General features: G+C 43.0%; 1 protein-coding gene across 1 annotated transcript in view; it reads right to left on the reverse strand.

The window, feature by feature from the left end:
- Positions 1-2133: 2133 nt before the first annotated feature.
- Positions 2134-20957, reverse strand: part of LOC138789625 (leucine zipper protein 2-like) — a 198855-nt gene continuing 180031 nt past the window's right edge. The window contains exons 9-10 of the mRNA XM_069968364.1: positions 3727-3804; positions 2134-2310 (exon numbers count right to left, since the gene is read on the reverse strand). Of these exons, the coding sequence (XP_069824465.1) occupies positions 2209-2310; positions 3727-3804 (180 nt within the window). The 3' untranslated portion in view covers positions 2134-2208. The remainder of the gene's footprint in view (positions 2311-3726; positions 3805-20957) is intronic.

Here is a 20957-nt window from a genome sequence, read left to right on the forward strand (position 1 = left end):
GGGAGGGCACATTAGGCCAATTACAGAGGGGAAGTGTCATGAATGTTCCTGTGTAAAATACGACCGAGACTGTGCTTTTGGCCATGATTCTGCACTTTTATGTTTGTATTTCATTTATGTCTGAACCTGGTCTGAACACTGTCTTATTCCAGCCCTTGCTGGGTGGTGATTTGCATGCTTCCACCACACCCGTGTCCACCTGTGTAGCTCTCTGGCAGGTTCAGAGTTAAGCTTTCTTGCTCTGGTTTCTGTGATTGAGGGATCTTATAGCCAGTCAGTTTCCTTGTTGTCAGCTGTGTATGCTCTGCAGTCAGGAGGCTGCTCCAATGGGATTCTGGACCGGGCTCTGGTTCACTATAAGTTGTTCTCAGTATCCCAGATCATTGCTGGTTATTCAGTATAGCTTCCCTGTCCTGCATTCCAGCTCTGCCTGCATCTATCTGCGTTACTTCTGGTTTTCTGTCCCTTGCCTTGTTTTCTGACTACCCTTGCTTGCTGCCTGTCCCTGACCTAATTGCCTGTTATTCGACTACTCTTTTGGATCCTGATTTTGTACCTTTGCTGCCAGACTGTTGTGACCCGGATTGCTGACCATTCTTCATTGTGTTTTGTCTGTCTGTCTTGTCTTTGTGTCCCACCTAGCCAGTGCAGGGACTGCCGCCCAGTTGCTCGCCGCCATTTTAGGGCGGATTGTGGCAAGTAGGTAGAGGACAGTGGGCGGGGCTGAGCTTAGGGATCACTGTCTTGTCTTGTCCTGCTGTCCGGTTCCTAACAGGGAGGGAGGTATTAAGTATGGTTAAAACCTGCAGAGGGTAAAGGGAAGTGTACAGTATAGGAGCCTTACAACAGAGGGACATACAGTATGGTGACCAACTAACGTATAGAGTGGGGCTACATTGTAGGGGCATTCTGTTTTTTTTCCCAAAAAAGAAGACCTACTATAATAATAAGCCCTAGTCTTTTCTCATAATAGAAAAATAAGATAAGGCCCTGTCTTATTTTCAGAGAAACACAGTAATATCTGCAGGTATAAAGATATCCCAATTAACATACAGTAGGAGAAAATGATGGACACATTCTCCTAAATTGATCTATCAAGTTTCCTACGCTACCTTATCTGAGTGCAGTAAAACATAGAACAAAGAGATTTTGACAGATATACAGTTTGGGCTAAATGCTACTAGGATTTATAAAGGAAGCCTGCCCCAGCAAACAGAGAGTAATTACCATGTATAAAATAAAGGTGCTCAAATGCATAAAAATAAAGTCATTTAGTAGGCCTTCTGATTTTAGCGGGACTATTTTCTTTGACTTTAACAGCAGATTCTTAATACCTCCATGTACAGAGGAATAAGTAAGTATTCAGCAATGAAATTTCAACAAATTATCCTTTTGTTCTTAAAAAATATAAGCTGCAGCCAGATGAATAAATAGTTTTAAAGAGACTACATGAGTCTTTCCCTAGTTGATAGTCTGAAAAAAGAAAACAGAAACAGTTTCTGATGGGTTTTGCAGTAGGGAGGGGCAGGTGGGTTGTACAGAGCAGCTAAAAGTGGGCAGAGTTAGGAGAGCATACATTACATTGAGGATAGCATATTCAGGCTGTAGATAGGGAACAAAGCACACAAAAGGCACTTGTAGGCACTTGTAATCACATGGACTGTCTACAAGTACAGAGAGAAAAAGCCAATGGCGAATTTTAAATTACTCCACATACCAACCTTACATCCTTAAGTATAACACTGAGAATCTGAAAGTAGATGCAGCCCGACGACTGAATATAAAGTGTTATACAAATGAATATAGTAGCAACATTTTAAAAAACATTTAAAATTAAGTTTAAAAAATGCTTTTTCGGTAAGAACCTCTATTGCCTTCCCTCAAATAAATTTCAAGACAATGTATAAGAAAAAGATGTATTTGTAATAAGCTAAAAAGGAGACATTTATATTCAACATGTATTCAAGTATTCACTGTCTTACAAAGCATTTTTCTCAGACATCCAGATCTAGTTCATTAGTGCTAAAACTATTAACAAATGTATTATATGAATAACTTTTTATGCATAACACTATCATACAGTACAAACATCCATAATTTAGTGAAAATAAAACATCATGCTTATGAATTGTAGCACATCTTCATGCTTTCTGAGTCCAAGAAGAGACTGAAGATGATTGTGAATTAGAAACTCTCAGAAATGTCTTTTTACAGTGGTTTGTCTTCTTTTACATTCATTGGCTCACTGTTTATCTTGTGCTCTTCTATTGATCTGTTCCCCTCTGGTTTGGTCCAAGGAGGTCCACGTAACTGCTTGGGGTTAAGGAAAAAAAGGGTAAAAAAATAAAAACTTAAATATAAGTGATATATTAACAATTGTTCTTCACCATGTAAAATCAATGGGAGACTCAAACATTTAATAAGCTGCCTCCTGCTCGATGCCTGGTTAACCCATTACATTTTTTATTTCTAAACTTTTGTATATTTTATCCCTTGAAGAGATGTTGAAATAGAAAATAGAAAAATTTGAAAGTAAAAATGTAATACCATAGGTTTTTTTCAAGACACTGTAGAACTTAGGAGGTATTTGGGAAATAGCTAGCATACCACCGGAGTTTAATGTGTCTTGTTGAAACCTGTTACATTTTTTTCATTCACATTTTATTTATTTTTTTAAATATTCCTTCAAGAAAAGAAATAGACAAAAATTATAAAAATGTATAAGTATAATTGATAGCTGTCAGTTGTATTGCCACCTTTAAGAATGAATCCATAAGGTCGCGTTCTGGACCCTTGGTTCTATTCATAACAGAGCTTGCGGGGCACGATACAGAGATTGGCGGGGGGTACAGAGGTTGGCCGTGACCTCCTACTTTTTCCCTATGCTGTAAATAGGGAAAAAGTAAATTTTTCCTGGACAACCTCTTTAAGTAAAAATAAATAAATAAATAAATTTATGAGTGCTGTATATATGCTCATGCATACAATATGTGTTTTACAGAGTAGTATTATGGCACCTATATAGTACTATGGGGTCGTTTTGCCATAAAAGCATTTCACCAGAGAAGTACCTCATATTAAATCAATGTAAGGCCGGGTTCACATTACGGCAGGTGTCAGAGAAGATCATCTCGGGCGGTACTGCAGTAACAGCTGTATGATCTTTATTTCTGTTGAATTTAGATGCGGGCGTCCGCATCCCAATTCATCGTTGCACACAATGGAGCGTGCGACCGGAGCCCCACACTTCATTGTGTGAACTGACATACCTGTGCGTCTGCTATTCAGTGAATAGCGGCTGCAGAAAACTGACATGCCAGTTTTTCATGCGGCCGATGGATTCCCGGCCGGGGCGTATACTATGTGTATATGCACCATCCGGGATTCCATTCATTCAAATAAAACATATGTTTTGTATAAATCACAGACGTTATTGTAAATTACAACAACAGCTGTGTTTATGCTAAACATAGGTTGTGTGAACATGGCTTAAAGCAGTATGAGGAATATACAATCAGCCTGTGGCTTAATATATGAAGATATTGGGAATCCATTTGCTTCTGTATAACTTCCCGAGCACAGCTCTACTATAAGTATGAGGCCTCAAGTTGTGTATTATGCAAATACTTAACAATTGGGGTGATGGTATAAGTTCTAAGCAAAACTAATAAATTAACTTAAACCTGGAATAACCCTTTAGCGTGACATTGCTGCAATTTTCTGTACCTGAAAACTTGGCTCTAATTCAATGGTTTTGTTTGTCCCTGTTGCATTAATGTGATGTAATCTGCAGATTTTCCCATCCTGGAGCAAGGAAAAACAAGAGACAAAAATAGAAATAAATACAGCTTCATAATAGCGTAATGGTATTGAAAGCGTAAGTGGAAGCAACACATACAGAAAATTACAATTGCAACTGATATGTTCTCTGTAAAGAGCAACTTGATGTTTTATAGACTAGAGATTCACTAGATGCAATGCGTAAACTAACATGCTGTGATAAATCACTGAGAAAAATGGCTCCTGATGGTTATAACTAGTAGTTTATCTGCCACAAAGTTCAACTTCCAAAGAATGACTAAGAATAGATGTCACAACCAAATTCACAGATACTCTTTACCATATATATATATATATATATATATATATATATATATATATATATATTAGAGTTGGTGGAGGTCTTGTATACCTGAAGTATATAGTTCGGGGGTCCTATATACTTGTAGTGTATAGTTTGGGGTTCTGTATACCTGTAGTATAGAGTTGGTGGAGGTGCTGTGGCAGTGTTTTCCAGTCACAGTGTGGCCGTATTGGACAGGTCTGGTATGGCGGTGTTATCCAGTCACAGTATGGTGGTATTGGTCAGGTCTGATATGACAGTGTTATCCAGTCACAGTATGGCAGTATTGGTCAGGTCTGGTATGGCAGTGTTATCCACTCACAGTATGGCGGTATTAGTCAGGTCTGATGTGGCAGTGTTATCCAGTCACAGTATGGCAGTATTGGTCAGGTCTGGTATGGAGTTGTTATCCAGTCACAGTGTGGCGGTATTGGTCAGGTCTGGTATGGAGTTGTTATCCAGTCACAGTATGGCGGTATTGGTAAGGTCTGGTATGGCGGTGTTATCCAGTCACAATGTGGCGGTATTGGTCAGGTCTGGTGTGGCAGTGTTATCTAGTCACAGTATGGCGGTATTGGTCAGGTCTGGTGTGGTGGTGTTATCCAGTCACAGTGTGGTGGTATTGGTCAGGTCTGGTGTGGTGGTTTTGGTCAGGTCTGGTGTGGCGGTGTTAAATGTGACGTGTGGAGCTATTACCTACCAGTCATGATGCTAATTGGTGAGTGAGGATGAAGCACCTTCAGGTTTAGTGCTTAGGGCAGCAGCAGCTGGTAATACTGCCCTGTATACCTGTATAGATGGAGTAGGAGGTCCTGTATACATGTACTGTATAGATGGAGTACGGGGACCTGTATACATGTACTGTATAGATGGAGTAGGGGGTCCTGTATACATGTACTGTATAGATGAAGTAGGGGGTCCTTTATACATGTACTGTATAGATGGAGTAGGGGGCCCTGTATATACCTGTACTGTATAGATGGAGTAGGGGGTCCTTTATATACATGTACTGTATAGATGGATTAGGGGGTCCTGTATACATGTACTGTATAGATGGAGTAGGGGGTCCTGTATACATGTACTGTATAGATAGAGTAGGGGGTCCTGTATACATGTACTGTATAGATGGAGTAGGGGGTCCTGTATACATGTACTGTATAGATGGAGTAGGGAGTCCTTTATACATGTACTGTATAGATGGAGTAGGGGGCCCTGTATACCTGTAGTGCCCTGTATATACCTGTACTGTATAGATGGAGTAGGGGGTCCTGTATATACATGTATTGTACAGCTGGAGTATGGGGTCCTGTATACATGTACTGTATAGATGGAGTAGGGGGTCCTGTATAGATGGAGTAGGGGGTCCTGTATACATGTACTGTATAGATGGAGTAGGGGGTCCGGTATACATGTACTGTATAGATGGAGTAGGGGGTCCTGTATACATGTACTGTACAGATGGAGTAGAGGGTCCTGTATACATGTACTGTTTAGATGGAGTAGGGGGTCCGGTATAGATGGAGTAGGGGGTCCTGTATACATGTACTGTATAGATGGAGTAGGGGGTCCTGTATAGATGGAGTAAGGGGTCCTGTATACATGTACTGTATAGATGGAGTAGGGGGTCCGGTATACATGTACTGTATAGATGGAGTAGGGGGTCCTGTATACATGTACTGTACAGATGGAGTAGAGGGTCCTGTATACATGTACTGTATAGATGGAGTAGGGGGTCCGGTATAGATGGAGTAGGGGGTCCTGTATACATGTACTGTATAGATGGAGTAGGGGGTCCTGTATAGATGGATTAGGAGGTCCTGTATACATGTACTGTATAGATGGAGTAGGGGGTCCTGTACACATGTACTGTATAGATGGAGTAGAGGGTCCTGTATACATGTACTGTATAGATGGAGTAGGGGGTCCGGTATAGATGGAGTAGAGGGTCCTGTATACATGTACTGTATAGATGGAGTAGGGGGTCCTTTATACATGTACTGTATAGATGGAGTAGGGGGTCTTGTATAGATGGAGTAGGGGGTCCTGTATACATGTACTGTATAGATGGAGTAGGGGGTCCTGTGTACATGTACTGTATAGATGGAGTAGGGGGTTCTGTATATACATGTACTGTATAGATGGAGTAGGGGTCTACCAGTTATTACTGTGGATGTTGTGAGGCAGCTGCCCTAGCAACCACAATGGCTTGGTTAAAGGTGTGTGATGGGTGAAGGGTGTGTGCGTGTGAACCCCCCACATATCATCCTGGTTAACTTCCATGTCAGAAGAAGGGTTTGTAAATGCATATGGCTATTGTGGTTAATAAAATTCTTTAGGTCTCAAAGTACCCCATATTCACTAAAACATTACCATTATAAAGGTTCTTGGTCCATGCTGCTGACTACCTCTTGCTGTTCACCTCATAATGTGGAAGTAATTTGATGAGTAACCAGGAAGTAATGAGAAGAGGGAACTGGGCCCTGTGAGAACTGCAACAGCAGTTGTCTTACCCAAAGAGAGGGATGTGGTGACACGAGCCAGAAAGACAGGCAAATTTAATCTTTTCTATGGGGCATCCTTTCCTCTGGAGTAGGGGGTCCTGTATACATGTACTGTATAGATGGAGTAGGGGGTCCTGTATAGATGGAGTAGGAGGTCCTGTATACATGTACTGTATAGATGGAGTAGGGGGTCCTGTGTACATGTACTGTATAGATGGAGTAGAGGGTCCTGTATACATGTACTGTATAGATGGAGTAGGGGGTCCGGTATAGATGGAATAGGGGGTCCTGTATACATGTACTGTATAGATGGAGTAGGGGGTGCTTTATACATGTACTGTATAGATGGAGTAGGGGGTCTTGTATAGATGGAGTAGGGGGTCCTGTATACATGTACTGTATAGATGGAGTAGGGGGTCCTGTGTACATGTACTGTATAGATGGAGTAGGGGGTTCTGTATATACATGTACTGTATAGATGGAGTAGGGGGTCTACCAGTTATTACTGTGGATGTGGTGAGGCAGCTGCCCTAGCAACCACAATGGGTTGGTTAAAGGTGTGTGATGGGTGAAGGGTGTGTGCGTGTGAACCCCCCACATATCATCCTGGTTAACTTCCAAGTCAGAAGAAGGGTTTGTAAATGCACATGGCTATTGTGGTTAATAAAATTCTTTAGGTCTCAAAGTACCCCTTATTCACTAAACCATTACCATTATAAAGGTTCTTGGTCCATGCTGCTGACTACCTCTTGCTGTTCACCTCAGAATGTGGAAGTAATTTGATGAGTAACCAGGAAGTAATGAGAAGAGGGAACTGGGCCCTGTGAGAACTGCAACAGCAGTTGTCTTACCCAAAGAGAGGGATGTGGTGACACGAGCCAGAAAGACAGGCAAATTTAATCTTTTCTATGGGGCATCCTTTCCTCTCTCTATCCCCCGTCTCAGTTATACGAATCACACATTGACATTTAGGTTACAAATGTGACATGGAAAGTGAATACTAGGACATCCAAATTAGCCCTAATGTTTACTCTTGTCAAGTGACATTTTGACAAATCCAAGTCTGTCTGTAAACTACACTAACCCCTTAAGGATCGGGCTAATTTTCGTTTTTGCTTTTTCGTTTTTCCCTCCTTGTGTATATAAGGCCATAGCAGTTGCATTTTTACACCTACGGACCCACATAAGCCCTTATTTTTTGCGTCACTAATTGTACTTTGCAATGACAGGCTGAATTTTTGCATAAAATATGCTATGAAACCAGAAAAAAATTATATGCGCAGTGAATTTGAAGGAAAAAAAAAATATTTTTCTTTGGGAGGGCTTTGTTCTTACGCCGTTTGTCCTATGGAAAAACTGACATGTTATGTATGTTCCTCAAGTCGGTTCGATTAAAACAATATGCAACTTGTATAACTATTATATTGATTGATGGCTCGTAAAAAATTAAAACCTTTTACAGAAAATAAAAGTTCCTTAATATCGCTCTATTCCCATGCTTATAGCGCTTTTATCCTTTGGTCTATGGGGCTGTCTGATGTATCATTTTTTGCGCCATGATATTTACTTTCTATCGGTACCTTGAGTGCGCATATACTTTTTGATCGCTTTTTATTACAATTTTTCCGAATTTGATGTGACCAAAAATGCTCAATTTAGCATTTTGGAATTTTTTTGCGCTTACGCTGTGTACCGTGAGGGATCATGAATTAAATAAATTATTATTTCGGGCGATTACGCAATCGGCGATACCAGACATGTTTGTTTATTTATTTATTTTTATTTATTACATGGTAAAAGGGGGGGGTGTTGGACTTTTATTAGGGGAGGGGGTTATTTATTAATAAAAACAATTTTTTCTTTTTTCACCAACAGTTATTAGAAGCCCCCAGGGGGACTTTTATATACACAGCATCGATCTCCCATTGAGATCAATGCTGCGTATATAATAGAGCATCGATCCATCAGATCGGTGGTCTATTATAATGGTCTGCAGCAGACCATCTAAATGGTCATTTCGACACTGAGCCCCGGCTGGTTCATTAGAACAGATCTCCCCTCCGTGATAGCATCGCGGAGGGGAGATCCCCCACTAGACATCAGGTACATTTACTATCAAAATGCAGCTGTCAGCTTTGACAGCTGCATTTGATTAGTTAATAAGCCGTCTGCGGCGATCGGGCACAGCGGCTAAAACCTGCGGTCCCTGGCTGCACATAGCAACCAGGGACCGCGGGCTGCAGAGAGGGCTCACGCTGGGAGCCCTCTCTGTTTACCCTTAACGGCCGCATGACGGGTATACCCGTCATGCGTTGTTAAGGGGTTAAAGGGGTTTTCCAGTGAAAATCTTTTTTTTCTTTCAAATCAACTTGTGTCAGAAAGTTATATAGATTTGTAATTTAGTTCTATTTAAAAAATATCAAGTCTTCCAGTAATTATAAGCTGCTGTATGTAATGCAGGAAATGTTTATTTTCAGTCTGAGACCGTGCTCAGACAGCCATCTCTGGCCAAGACAGGAACTCTGTAGAGAAGAAGAGGTTTTCTATGGGAAGCCCTACATAAAATGTCTCCTGCTCTAGGAGTTCCTGTCTCGGCCAGAGATGTTAGCAGAGAGCACTGTCTCTGAAAAGAAAAAACAACAACATTTCCTGCAGGACATATAGGAGCTAATAAATATGGGAAGACTTAAGATATTTTAAATAGAATTAAATTACAAATCTATATAGCTTTCTGACACAAGTTGATTTGAAAGAAAAAGATTTTTACTGGACAACCCCATTTAATATTTATGAATACTCACATACATATTGTATCACTCTTCATACAGACTAGGAAAGTCTTGTATGAATCTTTACATTGTGGACGTTTTTGTCATTTACAATGTCTTCTAGAAAATCATAATACATTGTTTTTCAAGCCAGACATTTATGGAAACAGCTGCTTTCATTGCAACTAAAATAAACTAGATGTATACATTAGTCACAGGAGAGAGTACAAGAAGTCACATGTATCATGAAGTAGACTGAAGTGCAGCTCCAGATGGTTGCATACATTATTAAGCCTTCTTTATTGGTAAATAAGCATTTTCTTGTCATGTTGGATGATGGAGTTTGATAAAAAGTAGGTGAACATAGAGTGTACGTTTTTACTGGTTAGGAGATTGAAGAAAAAAAAAAGTATATCTATTTCAAAGAAATGACTGCAGCAGTGGCCGAGTCCGCAGCCAGCTGCATGGATGGGACAATGGCGTCCCTAGCTACATACACCGCGTCCCAGGTACATTAAGCTTATGGTGATGCTGACTGGCAGGCGCAGATGCCAATCAGCTTTAGGTCTTGTGGAGAGGCTGGACTTCCTGCCCCAATCAGGACCTGGGGCTTGGACTTCACCTCACTTAAACTTCTGCCTACTCCCATTACCTGTTGCCTGCTGTAGAGCCTCTTTGAGTGTGACTAAGCTAGCTCTGTATTCTGATCATTATTCCCTGGTTTTCCTGATTTTTCCTCGACTTTCCGACTATCCCGACTTCTGATTTTGTACCGCAATGACCGATAGATTCTGACCCGGCAAGCACACCCTTAGAAATTGTGTTTGTTTTGTCTTGTCCTTGTCTCAGTGTTCCACTTATATAGTTCAGTGATCTGTCTTCTGGTTGAGGCTTGCCTGCTAAGGGGCCGGTCACTTCAAAAGGAAGGGACAGTGGGTGGGGTTCCAGTGTACCTGTAGAGATGAGCGAACCTCGAGCATGCTCGAGTCGATCCGAACCCGAACTTTCGGCATTTGATTAGCAGGGGCTGCTGAAGTTGGATAAAGCCCTAAGGCTATGTGGAAAACATGGATATAGTCATTGGCTGTATCCATGTTTTCCAGAAAACCTTAGTGCTTTATCCAAGTTCTGCAGTCCCCGCTAATCAAATACCGAAAGTTCGGGTTCGGATCGACTCGAACCCAAACCCGGTTCGCTCATCTCTATTCACCTGTCCTTTGTCTCTGGGTCCCAATCTTAACATGGTATGCCAATGTACAGTATACCCCCATACCCCTACATAGTCAAATTGCACCTTTTCTCAGAAATGAATGGAACATAAACTTTATTTGATGCAGTCTCTTGTGTATACTCTGATTTTTTAGTTTAATAGTATAGACAGCCACCCTTTTCAGTCCCACTTGAAATTAATCTGACATAGTCACTAGTAGACTACATTTCATTCCTTCAAGTGAATGGACATGCTCAGGTTTGTGTGGATATATGACAGGATACTATTCTGTGGATATGTCAGAATATAACCCTAGCATAGTCTACATAACGTAAGTGTGAATATTCTTAGCTTGAAATTCTTATTTCATGGTGCAAAAACTTACATAAGTAACCTACATTAGTATTAGAACTAGGTGTTCTTTCACCTAACACACATATTCTTTTTATATTATTTTTCATATTCTGACAGCTTCTTATTAGCACACCAACCACATGACCCACCTGTGCAGCCTAATGGAAGCGCCTTATATACACACACTAAGCAGAAATAACATTAAAATCCTGCCATTTATTGTGTAGATTCCAATGTGCCTCCAACACATCTCTAGCCCATCACAATATAGGCTCCACTAGACCTTTAAAGTTGTCATTTGGTATCTGTCACCCAGATGTTAGCAGCAGATCTTTCAAATCTTGTATGTGATGAAGGCCTTCATGAATAGAATATATTCTTCCAAACATTTCTGAACAAAGTTTGCATTATGGCAGAGTGCATTATAGTGCTGAAATAGTACACTATATTGCAGTCTCTTGGTTTGTAATGAGTAGGTGTTATGTGTCAAAACAACATCCACATGAATGTCTGAACCCAAGGGTTTACAGCAAAACATGCCCAGAGCATTACATTGACTCTGCCAGTTTGCCTTCTAGATGTCATTTCTCATATCAGATCCTCGCACTTTGCCATTTTTTATCGTTCCAACACATCAATGTCAACAACTAATTGTTCACTTCATATCCTTTTTTATATTCCACCCGTTGACAGTTTTTAACTTAACCTTTGCTTATCTGGCTAGACCTATGTTTTGAGACTCTTAAATGAGGCTCCATGGACTCTTTTTACACATTTGCATTTTCCAGGGGGAAATGTAAATGTAATTGTGGAAAGGTTATCAGTGTTTTGAACGCTTTTGACAGCAGTATGCAGTGTCTTTTTTAGCCGGTCTCCCTGAGATTAGTGGTTGTTTTACTGTGGTGGTCTACTAGACATTGCTTCTGCCTAGCCAGAATCCTGCTTCACACTGATGAGGGGCAACAGCCCGAAACAGCTGTATGTAGATGGGTACCTGGATTGATATTTCCTTAGACTTTGAATTGACTGAAAGGGTCAGTTAATATAGTGGCTTTTGTGGTCTCCTTACAGGAGTCACCCCTTTGCTAGGTCCTTCCCTGGAGGGATATTTAGCTAGTCCTGTGTTTCGAGACTCTTAAATGAGGCTCCACAGACTCTTTTGTATCTTTACTTAACCTGTAAGTAGTTTTTTTTTTTTTTATCATGACTGATTGTTCAATACAATATATCATTAACCCTTTGAGGACCAGGCCCAAAATGACCCAGTGGACCGCGCAAATTTTGATCTTAGTGTTTCCGTTTTCCCCTCCTCCCCTTCTAAGAGCTCCAGCACTTTCAGTTTTTTATCTAAAGGGCCATGTAAGGGCTTATTTGTTACAGGAATAGTTGTACTTTGTAATGGCGTCATTCATTTTACCATAACATGTATGATGGAATTCCAAATATATTATTTATGAAGATATAAATTGGTGAAATCGCAAAAAAGAATGCAATATGGTAACGTTTGGGGGGTTCCTGTGTCTACGTAATGCACTATATGGTAAAAGCGACATGATACCATTACTCTATAGGTCAGTACGAACACAACCATATGCAGGTTTACGCAGATTCTCTAATGTTATATATTTTTTTTAAATGAAATCCTTTTTTTTGGCAATTAATTATAAATAAAATGGGACTATTGTGACGCTTATAACGGTTTTATTTTTTCACCTACGGGGCTGTATGGGGTGTCATTTTTTCCGCCATGATCTCTAGTTTTTATTAATACCATATTTGTGAAGATCGGACGTTTTGATCACTTTTTATTAATTTTTTTATATATATAATGTAACATAAAATCGGTAATCCGCGCACTTTTTTCCCTCTTTTCGTGTACGCCGTTTACCGTTCGCAATGACGCTTGTTATATTTTAATAGATCGGACAATTACGCACGCTACGGTATATTATATGTTTATTTATTTATTTTTATATGTTTTATTTATATAATGGGAAAGGGGGGTGATTTCAACTTTTATTGGGGGAGGGGTTTTGGGGTAGTGTGTTAGTGTTTTTAACTTTTTTTTTTTACACATTTGAAGTCCCTTTGGGGGACTTTTACATTCACTACTTGGATTTTTACACTGACCATTGCTATGCCATAGGCATAGCATTGATCAGTGTTATCGGCGCTCTGCTCATTGAGCCTGCCTGTGCAGGCTTAGAGTAGCAGAGCGCCGATCGGACCGCACGGAGGCAGGTGAGAGAGCTCCGGCGGCCCGTTTTACCGATCGGGACCCCCGCAGTCACACTGCGGGGGTCCCGATCGGTAAGTGACAGGGGACTCCCCCTGTCACTTACACTTAAACGCTGCGGTCGCGCCGCGATCGCAGCGTTTAAGGAGTTAATGACACGCGGCAGCGCGATCGCTGCAGCGTGTCATTACTGGTGAGGTCCCGGCTGCTGATTGCAGCCGGCCCCCACCTGCTATGAAGCGCGCTCCGCTCCGGAGCACGCTTCATAGCGTGAGAAACACCCAGGGCGTACAGTTACGCCCTAGGTCGTCTGGGGACAGACTTCCATGGTGTAACTATACGCCCTGGGTCGTCTAAGGGTTAAGGAACTTAAAGATTGTGTTTCCCTTTGGCATGGAAAGCTTTATTAAAGGGATATTCCCCCCAAGAGCTTAAAAAAAATAAATGCCTCCAAACCTTGCTGGTCTTACTTAGCAAGTCCCCCTGAGTATTTTGAGCTGTCTACCATCTTTCTAGCTGCTGCCGTTCCAGAGTTACAAGTTTTTCTAAAAGATAGTCTATATCCAAGATAGGAAACTACATTTCCCATCATGCAATGCTTATGCCTAATGATAGTGATGGTGATATAGCAGAGCTGAGATGGTGATGACTATGTAGAAGAGCTAAAATGGTGATAGGGATATAGCAAAGCTGAGATAGTGACGATAATGTAGCAGAGCTGAGGTAGTGACGATAACGTAGCAGAGCTGAGATAGTGACGATAATGTAGCTGAGCTGAGACAGTGACGATAATGTAGCAGAGCTGAGACAGTGGCGATAATGTAGCAGAGCTGAGGTAGTGACGATAATGTAGCAGAGCTGAGACAGTGACAATAATGTAGCAGAGCTGAGACAGTGACAATTATGTAGCAGAGCTGAGACAGTGACAATTATGTAGCAGAGCTGAAACAGTGACAATAATGTAGCAGAGCTGAGACAGTGACAATAATGTAGCAGAGCTGAGACAGTGACAATAATGTAGAAGAGCTGAGACAGTGACAATTATGTAGCAGAGCTGAGACAGTGATTATGATCATGATGATGCAGCAGAGGAGCACTGCGGGTGTCCAGGGGTGAGAGGGCTGCAGGCGGCTGCAGCTGACTTCACAGGGGGAAGGGGGACTGAGGGCCTGCACTCACTGGAGCGCCGTGGGCTGCATGCAGCCATCGGGTGAGCTGGGGCGGGGGATTGCACAGCAGAGCTGGGGGATGGGAGGGAGCGCAATGGGCTGCGGGCGGCCACCGGGGGAGCTGGGGGGGACGGGGGATTGGGACGGGCTGCATGCTTTACCTCCTGCCCTGGAGAAGGTGGCACCACCGTCTCATTCTAGCCCTTGTCACAGGCAGTAGGAGGCAGGTAGCGGGCAGTTGGAACCGTGCCAAGTAGCGGATCGAGCGCTGAGTCACTACTTCTGCCCAATTGCCTGGTGCCCACCATCTGCGACAATGCCTGTCTATGAGGAGAGCCGTTCACGTAGGCTCTATATCCCAGCGCATCGCTCCGGCAGGAGTTCAGTTGCCGTCCAGCACAGGGCACGGGGTGAGCTTGGTGAGGGTGGAGTGAAGGGGTCATGCACAGTTTGGAGTGAGCGTGATGCGGGTGAGCTCTGTGGCAGGCGGCATTAAACAGTCGGGGCTGCACTCATTGAAGGCTGCGGGCGGCCACCAGGAGACCGAGGGGGTAGTGGGGCTGCACTCACAGATGCGGCCACCGAGTGAGGGGAGGCACACAATCAAATAGCGCCGCGGGTGGCCACCGGGTGAGCTTCCGGGAGGGTGGGGGCACATAGTGGGGTGAGATGAGAGGCAGACATAGATCACCTGCAGCTGTCAGCGTCTCACTGTCCTCACTGTCGCTTCAGTGGACTGGGATAGAAGCACTAACCCGGCCCATTGAAGAGATGGAGGACACGTGATGCCGTCTCGGAAGGAGAGGGCCAGGAGCAGGGAGTGTGTCGGGTTGGACTGGGATTTGATGATTCTATGCAAACGGTGGGGGTGGATGCATCTAGATAACAGTAAAACTGTACAGAATCCATAATAACTTTATATTGGAAAGATGGAAAGCTACAGGTGGGCAATGTATTAATGCAAAAATATTTTTGGGGGGAATACCCCTTTATTTGTAGAAATACTTTAATGTACAGTGTATGCATGTGTAGAGAAATATGTCTCCAAGGCTCCAATTTTGTAAAAGAAACTGAAATCCCTCAGTACTCTAACTATATTCTCCTGAGCTATTGATTTTCATTTCAGAGTACTTACAACTTGATAGCAGCATCCTGGAAGTTTAGCTTGTTAGATATGTTATATGTAGTGATAGATATTTCAAGAAAACAACTGGAGGTAAACAATAAAAAAATTGTTTTCTAAATGACCTCCAAAGTCATGTCAGCAAGAAAAACATTGACAAAGAAAAAAAATAGTCATATAAAACTGTCAAGTTCTATTCTAGTCAGCTTTGTTTGCTGACCTGCATAACACCATCCAATTTATTAAGCTTTGTATTAATATATTTAAAAATTATGCATTTCAGTTTTATATATTGAAATGTATTGTGTACATATTTTAGACATTTTGTATAATTGTAATTGTGATTTATCAAAAGCTCTTAAAGAAGGAATAAAATGATTTTAAATATGAAGATATATACAGTGGTACCTTGGTTTAAGAGTAACTTGGATTAAAAGCGTTTTTCAAGAAGAGCTCTCAGTTTTTCAAAATTGTAACTTGGTATAAGAGCATTGCTTTGGTTTAAGAGCTCCCTTTACTGGGTGGGAGCGGGAGTGGGAGAGGGACATGGCCTGCACAGGGTGGTCTACAGCCCTGTACTCTGACCCAGGAAGTCTTCCTCACCTTCTAAATCATGGCAGATCCACTTTAGGCTGGGCCTTGTATCAGGGCACAGGACTGTTGAGGTAATCTCCTTATATCTGTAGCCCCCCTCTCTCCCTAGACAGAGAGCGCTGCATGTATGTGCCCACATCTGCCCTGCTCATTTCTTCATGCTCCTTGCAGTGTGTCAGCCTTGTGTTTCCCATTCTCTCCATTCCTGCTATAATGTGCCTGCACTTACACTCCGCTGTACACACTGCTGCTATAATGTGCCTGCACTTACACTCAGCAGTAGCGGAATATAATAGGCCCTTTTCGGGTGGTAGCCCGGGGCCCTGAGCTCCTGAAAGGCCCATGGCCACCCAAAAAGACTTATACTTTACGTGGTTTATTGTCTCCTGGCTACAGTTCTGCCATTATTTGCAAAAATTTGCTGCTTTTTTATCACAGTTTTGCACAAATCAGGGCATCATGATATTATCTATCCTGTACTATTAACACCATGCTAGTGCTGCCATAGTAACAGTGGGGTTGGGGGGCCCAAGCTTGGTCAACAGCCCGGGGCCTATAGTAAAATTAATCTGTCCCTGACACTTAGCTATTCACACTGCTGTACATAAAGTTTCTGCCTCTGTCCTCCTGTACAGCTCTGTGATTCTCACTTCTTGATTGGTCCATGCTGAACACACCCCTTCCCCATTGCTGTCATGTGACCACAAAGACCTCTGATAGCAGCCCTGCTTCTCTATTGTAGCCTATTGTACTACACTACTGCATTACGGGGATCTGCATTTCCATTCTGTATCTACAATGTAATTACATTTGTTGCTGGTAATTTTTATGACCCATTATACTTATAGCAGTATTTTTATTCATAAATCATTTCTTTAGATTTCATTTTCATTTTCATTTATGGTCTTCATGTCAGTGTAAAACATAATAAAGCTACTGAGCCTGATCGCAATAGACTGTAACCTATTGAGCTTCAGAAAGGATCATCCATGTTCTACAGCCAGAACATGTTACATGTCAGAAATCTCTGACCTAGAACAAGTGCTTTAATTTCCCCCAGGTATTTCCACACAATAAGAAGCCTGCTCCTTCACAAACACATGTTATTTTTCATTTTGTCACTTCTACATAAGCTGTTTGCAAAGATGAAGGCTGTGAAATCTTATGGTCATACGAGCAATGCTTTCAGAAATAAGTCTTTTCCATCAGTAAAAGAATCAGAAAAACATATTGTTATGAATGCACATGATTGAACTTTGGCACAGCCCTTGGTGTATATGGTACGACTGAGACCACACTTTTGGCCATAGTTTTCCACCTATTCTGTGCTTTGTTTGCCTTTGTCTGTGCCCAGTCTAAACTCTGAGTTTTGTCTTCTGGTCTGCATATAGTTTTCCCTGCCCCACCCATATCTGTTCTGCTAAGTTTCCTCTAGCCATGCAATGGTTAACCTGGGTTTGCCTTAGTGATTGACAGCTAGTCTCTCCATTTAAAGGGGTTATCCAGTGCTACAAAAACATGGCCACTTTCTTTCAGAAGCAACACGACTCTTGTCTGCAGTTCAGGTGCGGTTTGCAATTAAGCTCCATTCACTTCAATGGAACTGAGCAGCAAAACCCCACCCAAGTTGGAGACAAGAGTGGTGCTGTCTCTGGAAGAAAGTGGCCATGTTTTTGTAGCACTGGATAACCCCTTTAAGTTCTCTGTGTCTGCATTACCTGGCCAATTATTGATGTCTGTCTCATGCCTGTTATTTAGTCTGTTTCCTAGTTCCTTGTATCCTTGACCTGCCTTCCTGACTTTCCCAGCTTGCTGCCCGCCCCTCAGCTTATTGCCTGTTATTTGACTATGCCTTTGGATTCTATTTTGTACTTTTGCAGCCTGACATTGTTGACCCGATTGGTCCACCCTGGTCTTTTGTGTTTGTGCATCTTGTCTTTTGTTTCACATATCCAGGCCAGGGACTGCTGTCCAGTTGCCCGCTGCTGCCTAGGGCAGATTGCGGCAGGTAGGCAGGGGCGGTGGGCGGGGCTTTCAATGTCTCTACTGCATCCCTCTGTGACATGAGTCGTGACACATACATTCCTCGAACCATTCTCCTCTTTTAGTCGCAAAAGTGGCAAACATTAAAGGGAACCTGTCACCGGGGGTGCAGGCACAGAGCCCGCCTGACCCGGGAAGCCCCCAGATACTTACCCTTTCCGACACATTCCGTTCCTGTTCAACACTTTTGCAACTGAAAGGGGGGAATGGTTTGAGGAATGTATGTGTCACGACTCGTGTCACAGAGGTGTGCAGGAGTGACAGGTTCCCTTTAATATGACTAACAAGAGTTGCTCAAGCAGTGTGGAGAGTGCAAGAGGACAAAATGTGGCACACGAGGAATAGTGAATTCCCCCCCATAGTTGCATGGTCATTGTATATCAATAAAGAAGGTTATTCTTTGTATTACTATTGCCATTTGTCCAAGTTTTTTATTTTCTTCTCTCTTGGGGGTTCCAAAATTTTGAATTCCCGAACAATCACTTTCTCTAAAGGTGTTTAGTCTGTGTATTTTTAGATATGTGTTTTGTAGTTTATCAATGATTACATGATTTTGCTTTTAAAATTAATGACGAGTTGTACACAAGGATTGTGTATAGCAGGGCTTCCAGAACTTTTTGTTCTAGGGCCTCACTAAGTGATCCATATTGATACTAGGGCCTAATCGTGCAATTGCACAGAGAGATTTATCTTCCAGATCTTTGATGCCAAAGCCAGGAACAGACTATAAACAGGGAGCAGGTCATAAAGGAAAAACTGAGATTTTTCCTTTTTTTTTTTTTTTTTAAATCCATTCCTGGCTTTGGCTCAAAAATCTGTCAGATAATCTGTCTGTGTTAATGCACCATGATACAACAAATAATATCGCAGAGTAGCGGCAAATCAGCACCATACTGCAAAAATACATACTGCTCCACCTGTAGTGAACAAACACTACAGTGCATAAATAAATACAGTTGTGATCAAAAGTTTACATACCCTGGCAGAATGTTCGCTTTCTCGTCCTGGTTTCAGAAAATATAAATGATAACACAAAGACTTTTTTCCACTCATGGTTAACCCCTTAACAACATCGGGCGTAAACTTACGCCCTGGCGCCATGGTACTTAGCGCATCAGGGCGTAAATTTACGCCCGATGTTTCCCCGATCGCTGCGTGTTCACACACAGCGGTCGGGGAAGATGGCCTGCTATAAATCATAGCAGGCCATCATAGCTTCTCGGCACGGGGGGTGGTTAACACCCCCCGTGCTTACGATCGCTGCTATAGGCTGATCAATTCAGATCAGCCAATAGCGGCGATCGGAACCTTTCCGGGTCATCGGTGACCCGATGACCCGGAAAAAAAATGGCGGTCGGTGCTGTCCGAGGACGGCACCGACCGTCATTACTGTAAAAAGTAATGTTGATCGCCGTGCCACCGGCCCGATCGCCGTGAACGGCCGGCCGGCCGTTCACGGCGATCGGGCCGGTGGCACGGCGATCAGAGTCCCACAAAATAGTAAATACCTGCCCTGGACCCCTCGGCTACCTAGCTGAGGGGTCCAGAGCAGGTATTTGTACATTACTCACCTGTCCCGGGCTCCTGATCGGCGTCTTCCGGGTTCGCGGCGTCCTCCGTCATTCCGGTCGGTCTTCGGGTCTTTCCGGCGGTCCTCGTCGTCTTCTTTCGGCTATTTTCGGCTCCAGCCTCGTCATTTTCCGGATTTTGCGCTCTGCTGCCCCCTAGCGGCTGATATGTGTAATACACTTATCAGCAGCTACAGGGATATTCAGAATATAAAAAAAAATTATTTTTTTTTCCCAAATTTTTTTTTTTCTATTTTCCGCACCCTATCGCCGCTGAGTGTTGATCAGCATCGCACGAAAGTGCGCTGCTAATCAGCAACTCCTCCTTTTTGGCGTAGGGTGTTTTTTTTCTATATTCTACTGCCACGGTCTGCTTATAAGTGCCGCACATTGCGGCATTTATCAGCAACTCCTTTGTTGGCGTAGGGTTTTTTTTTATACTTACTGTAAAAAAAAAACACGTAAAAAACACTACATTACACCACACTACATTGAATAAAGTTTGACACTACACCACTCATACCCCATATACCAATCCCCGTATAAGGATGGCCCCCAGGGTGTTTTCGGCGTCAGAGGGATACGTTATTGCCTCCGACACCGAAACAGCCAGTGAGGATGAATGGGGGGATCCTTCTTTCCTCCATTCATCCTCATCCTCCTCATCATCCAGTGACGTGTCTGGGAGTAGCGTAGCGTACGCTGCCCCCCAGACACGTCTTATCCGCCAGTACCGTCCCAATAAGAGATGACGGCATGGTGTGAAATTCTACACACTCTGTGACAGTACCTCTGGGTACACTTACAGATTTCGGGTACGTGCAAACTGCGGAATGGCGAAGGATAACCCTTTGTGCATTCCGCAGCTGGTACCCGCCGGCGGACTGATGCGGGCGCATGTCTCCACCCGTGTCATAGACTCCATTCTATGCACGGGCGGAATCCGTCGTCCATCCAAAGAATGAACACGTTGGACGGAGAGCGGAATCCGCCCGTGCATAGAATGGAGTCTATGACACGTGTGGAGACGTGCGCCTGCATCAGTCCGCCGGTGGGTGCCAGCTGTGGAATGCACGAAGGGTTATCTGTCGCGATTCCGCAGTGTGCACGTACCCTTAGAGTGTATGTAGGAAGGGACACCCGAATCCAGCCCCCAGATGCCCCCTTCCCCCCCATCCTTGGAACAAGTGGGAAGATCGTCCGGGAACTGATCTTCCCACTGCTGGATAAAGGTCACCACCTGTACGGGGATAACTTTTATACCAGCG

Source organism: Dendropsophus ebraccatus, chromosome 4 (genome assembly GCF_027789765.1).
Source record: "Dendropsophus ebraccatus isolate aDenEbr1 chromosome 4, aDenEbr1.pat, whole genome shotgun sequence".
NCBI lineage: Eukaryota > Metazoa > Chordata > Amphibia > Anura > Hylidae > Dendropsophus > Dendropsophus ebraccatus.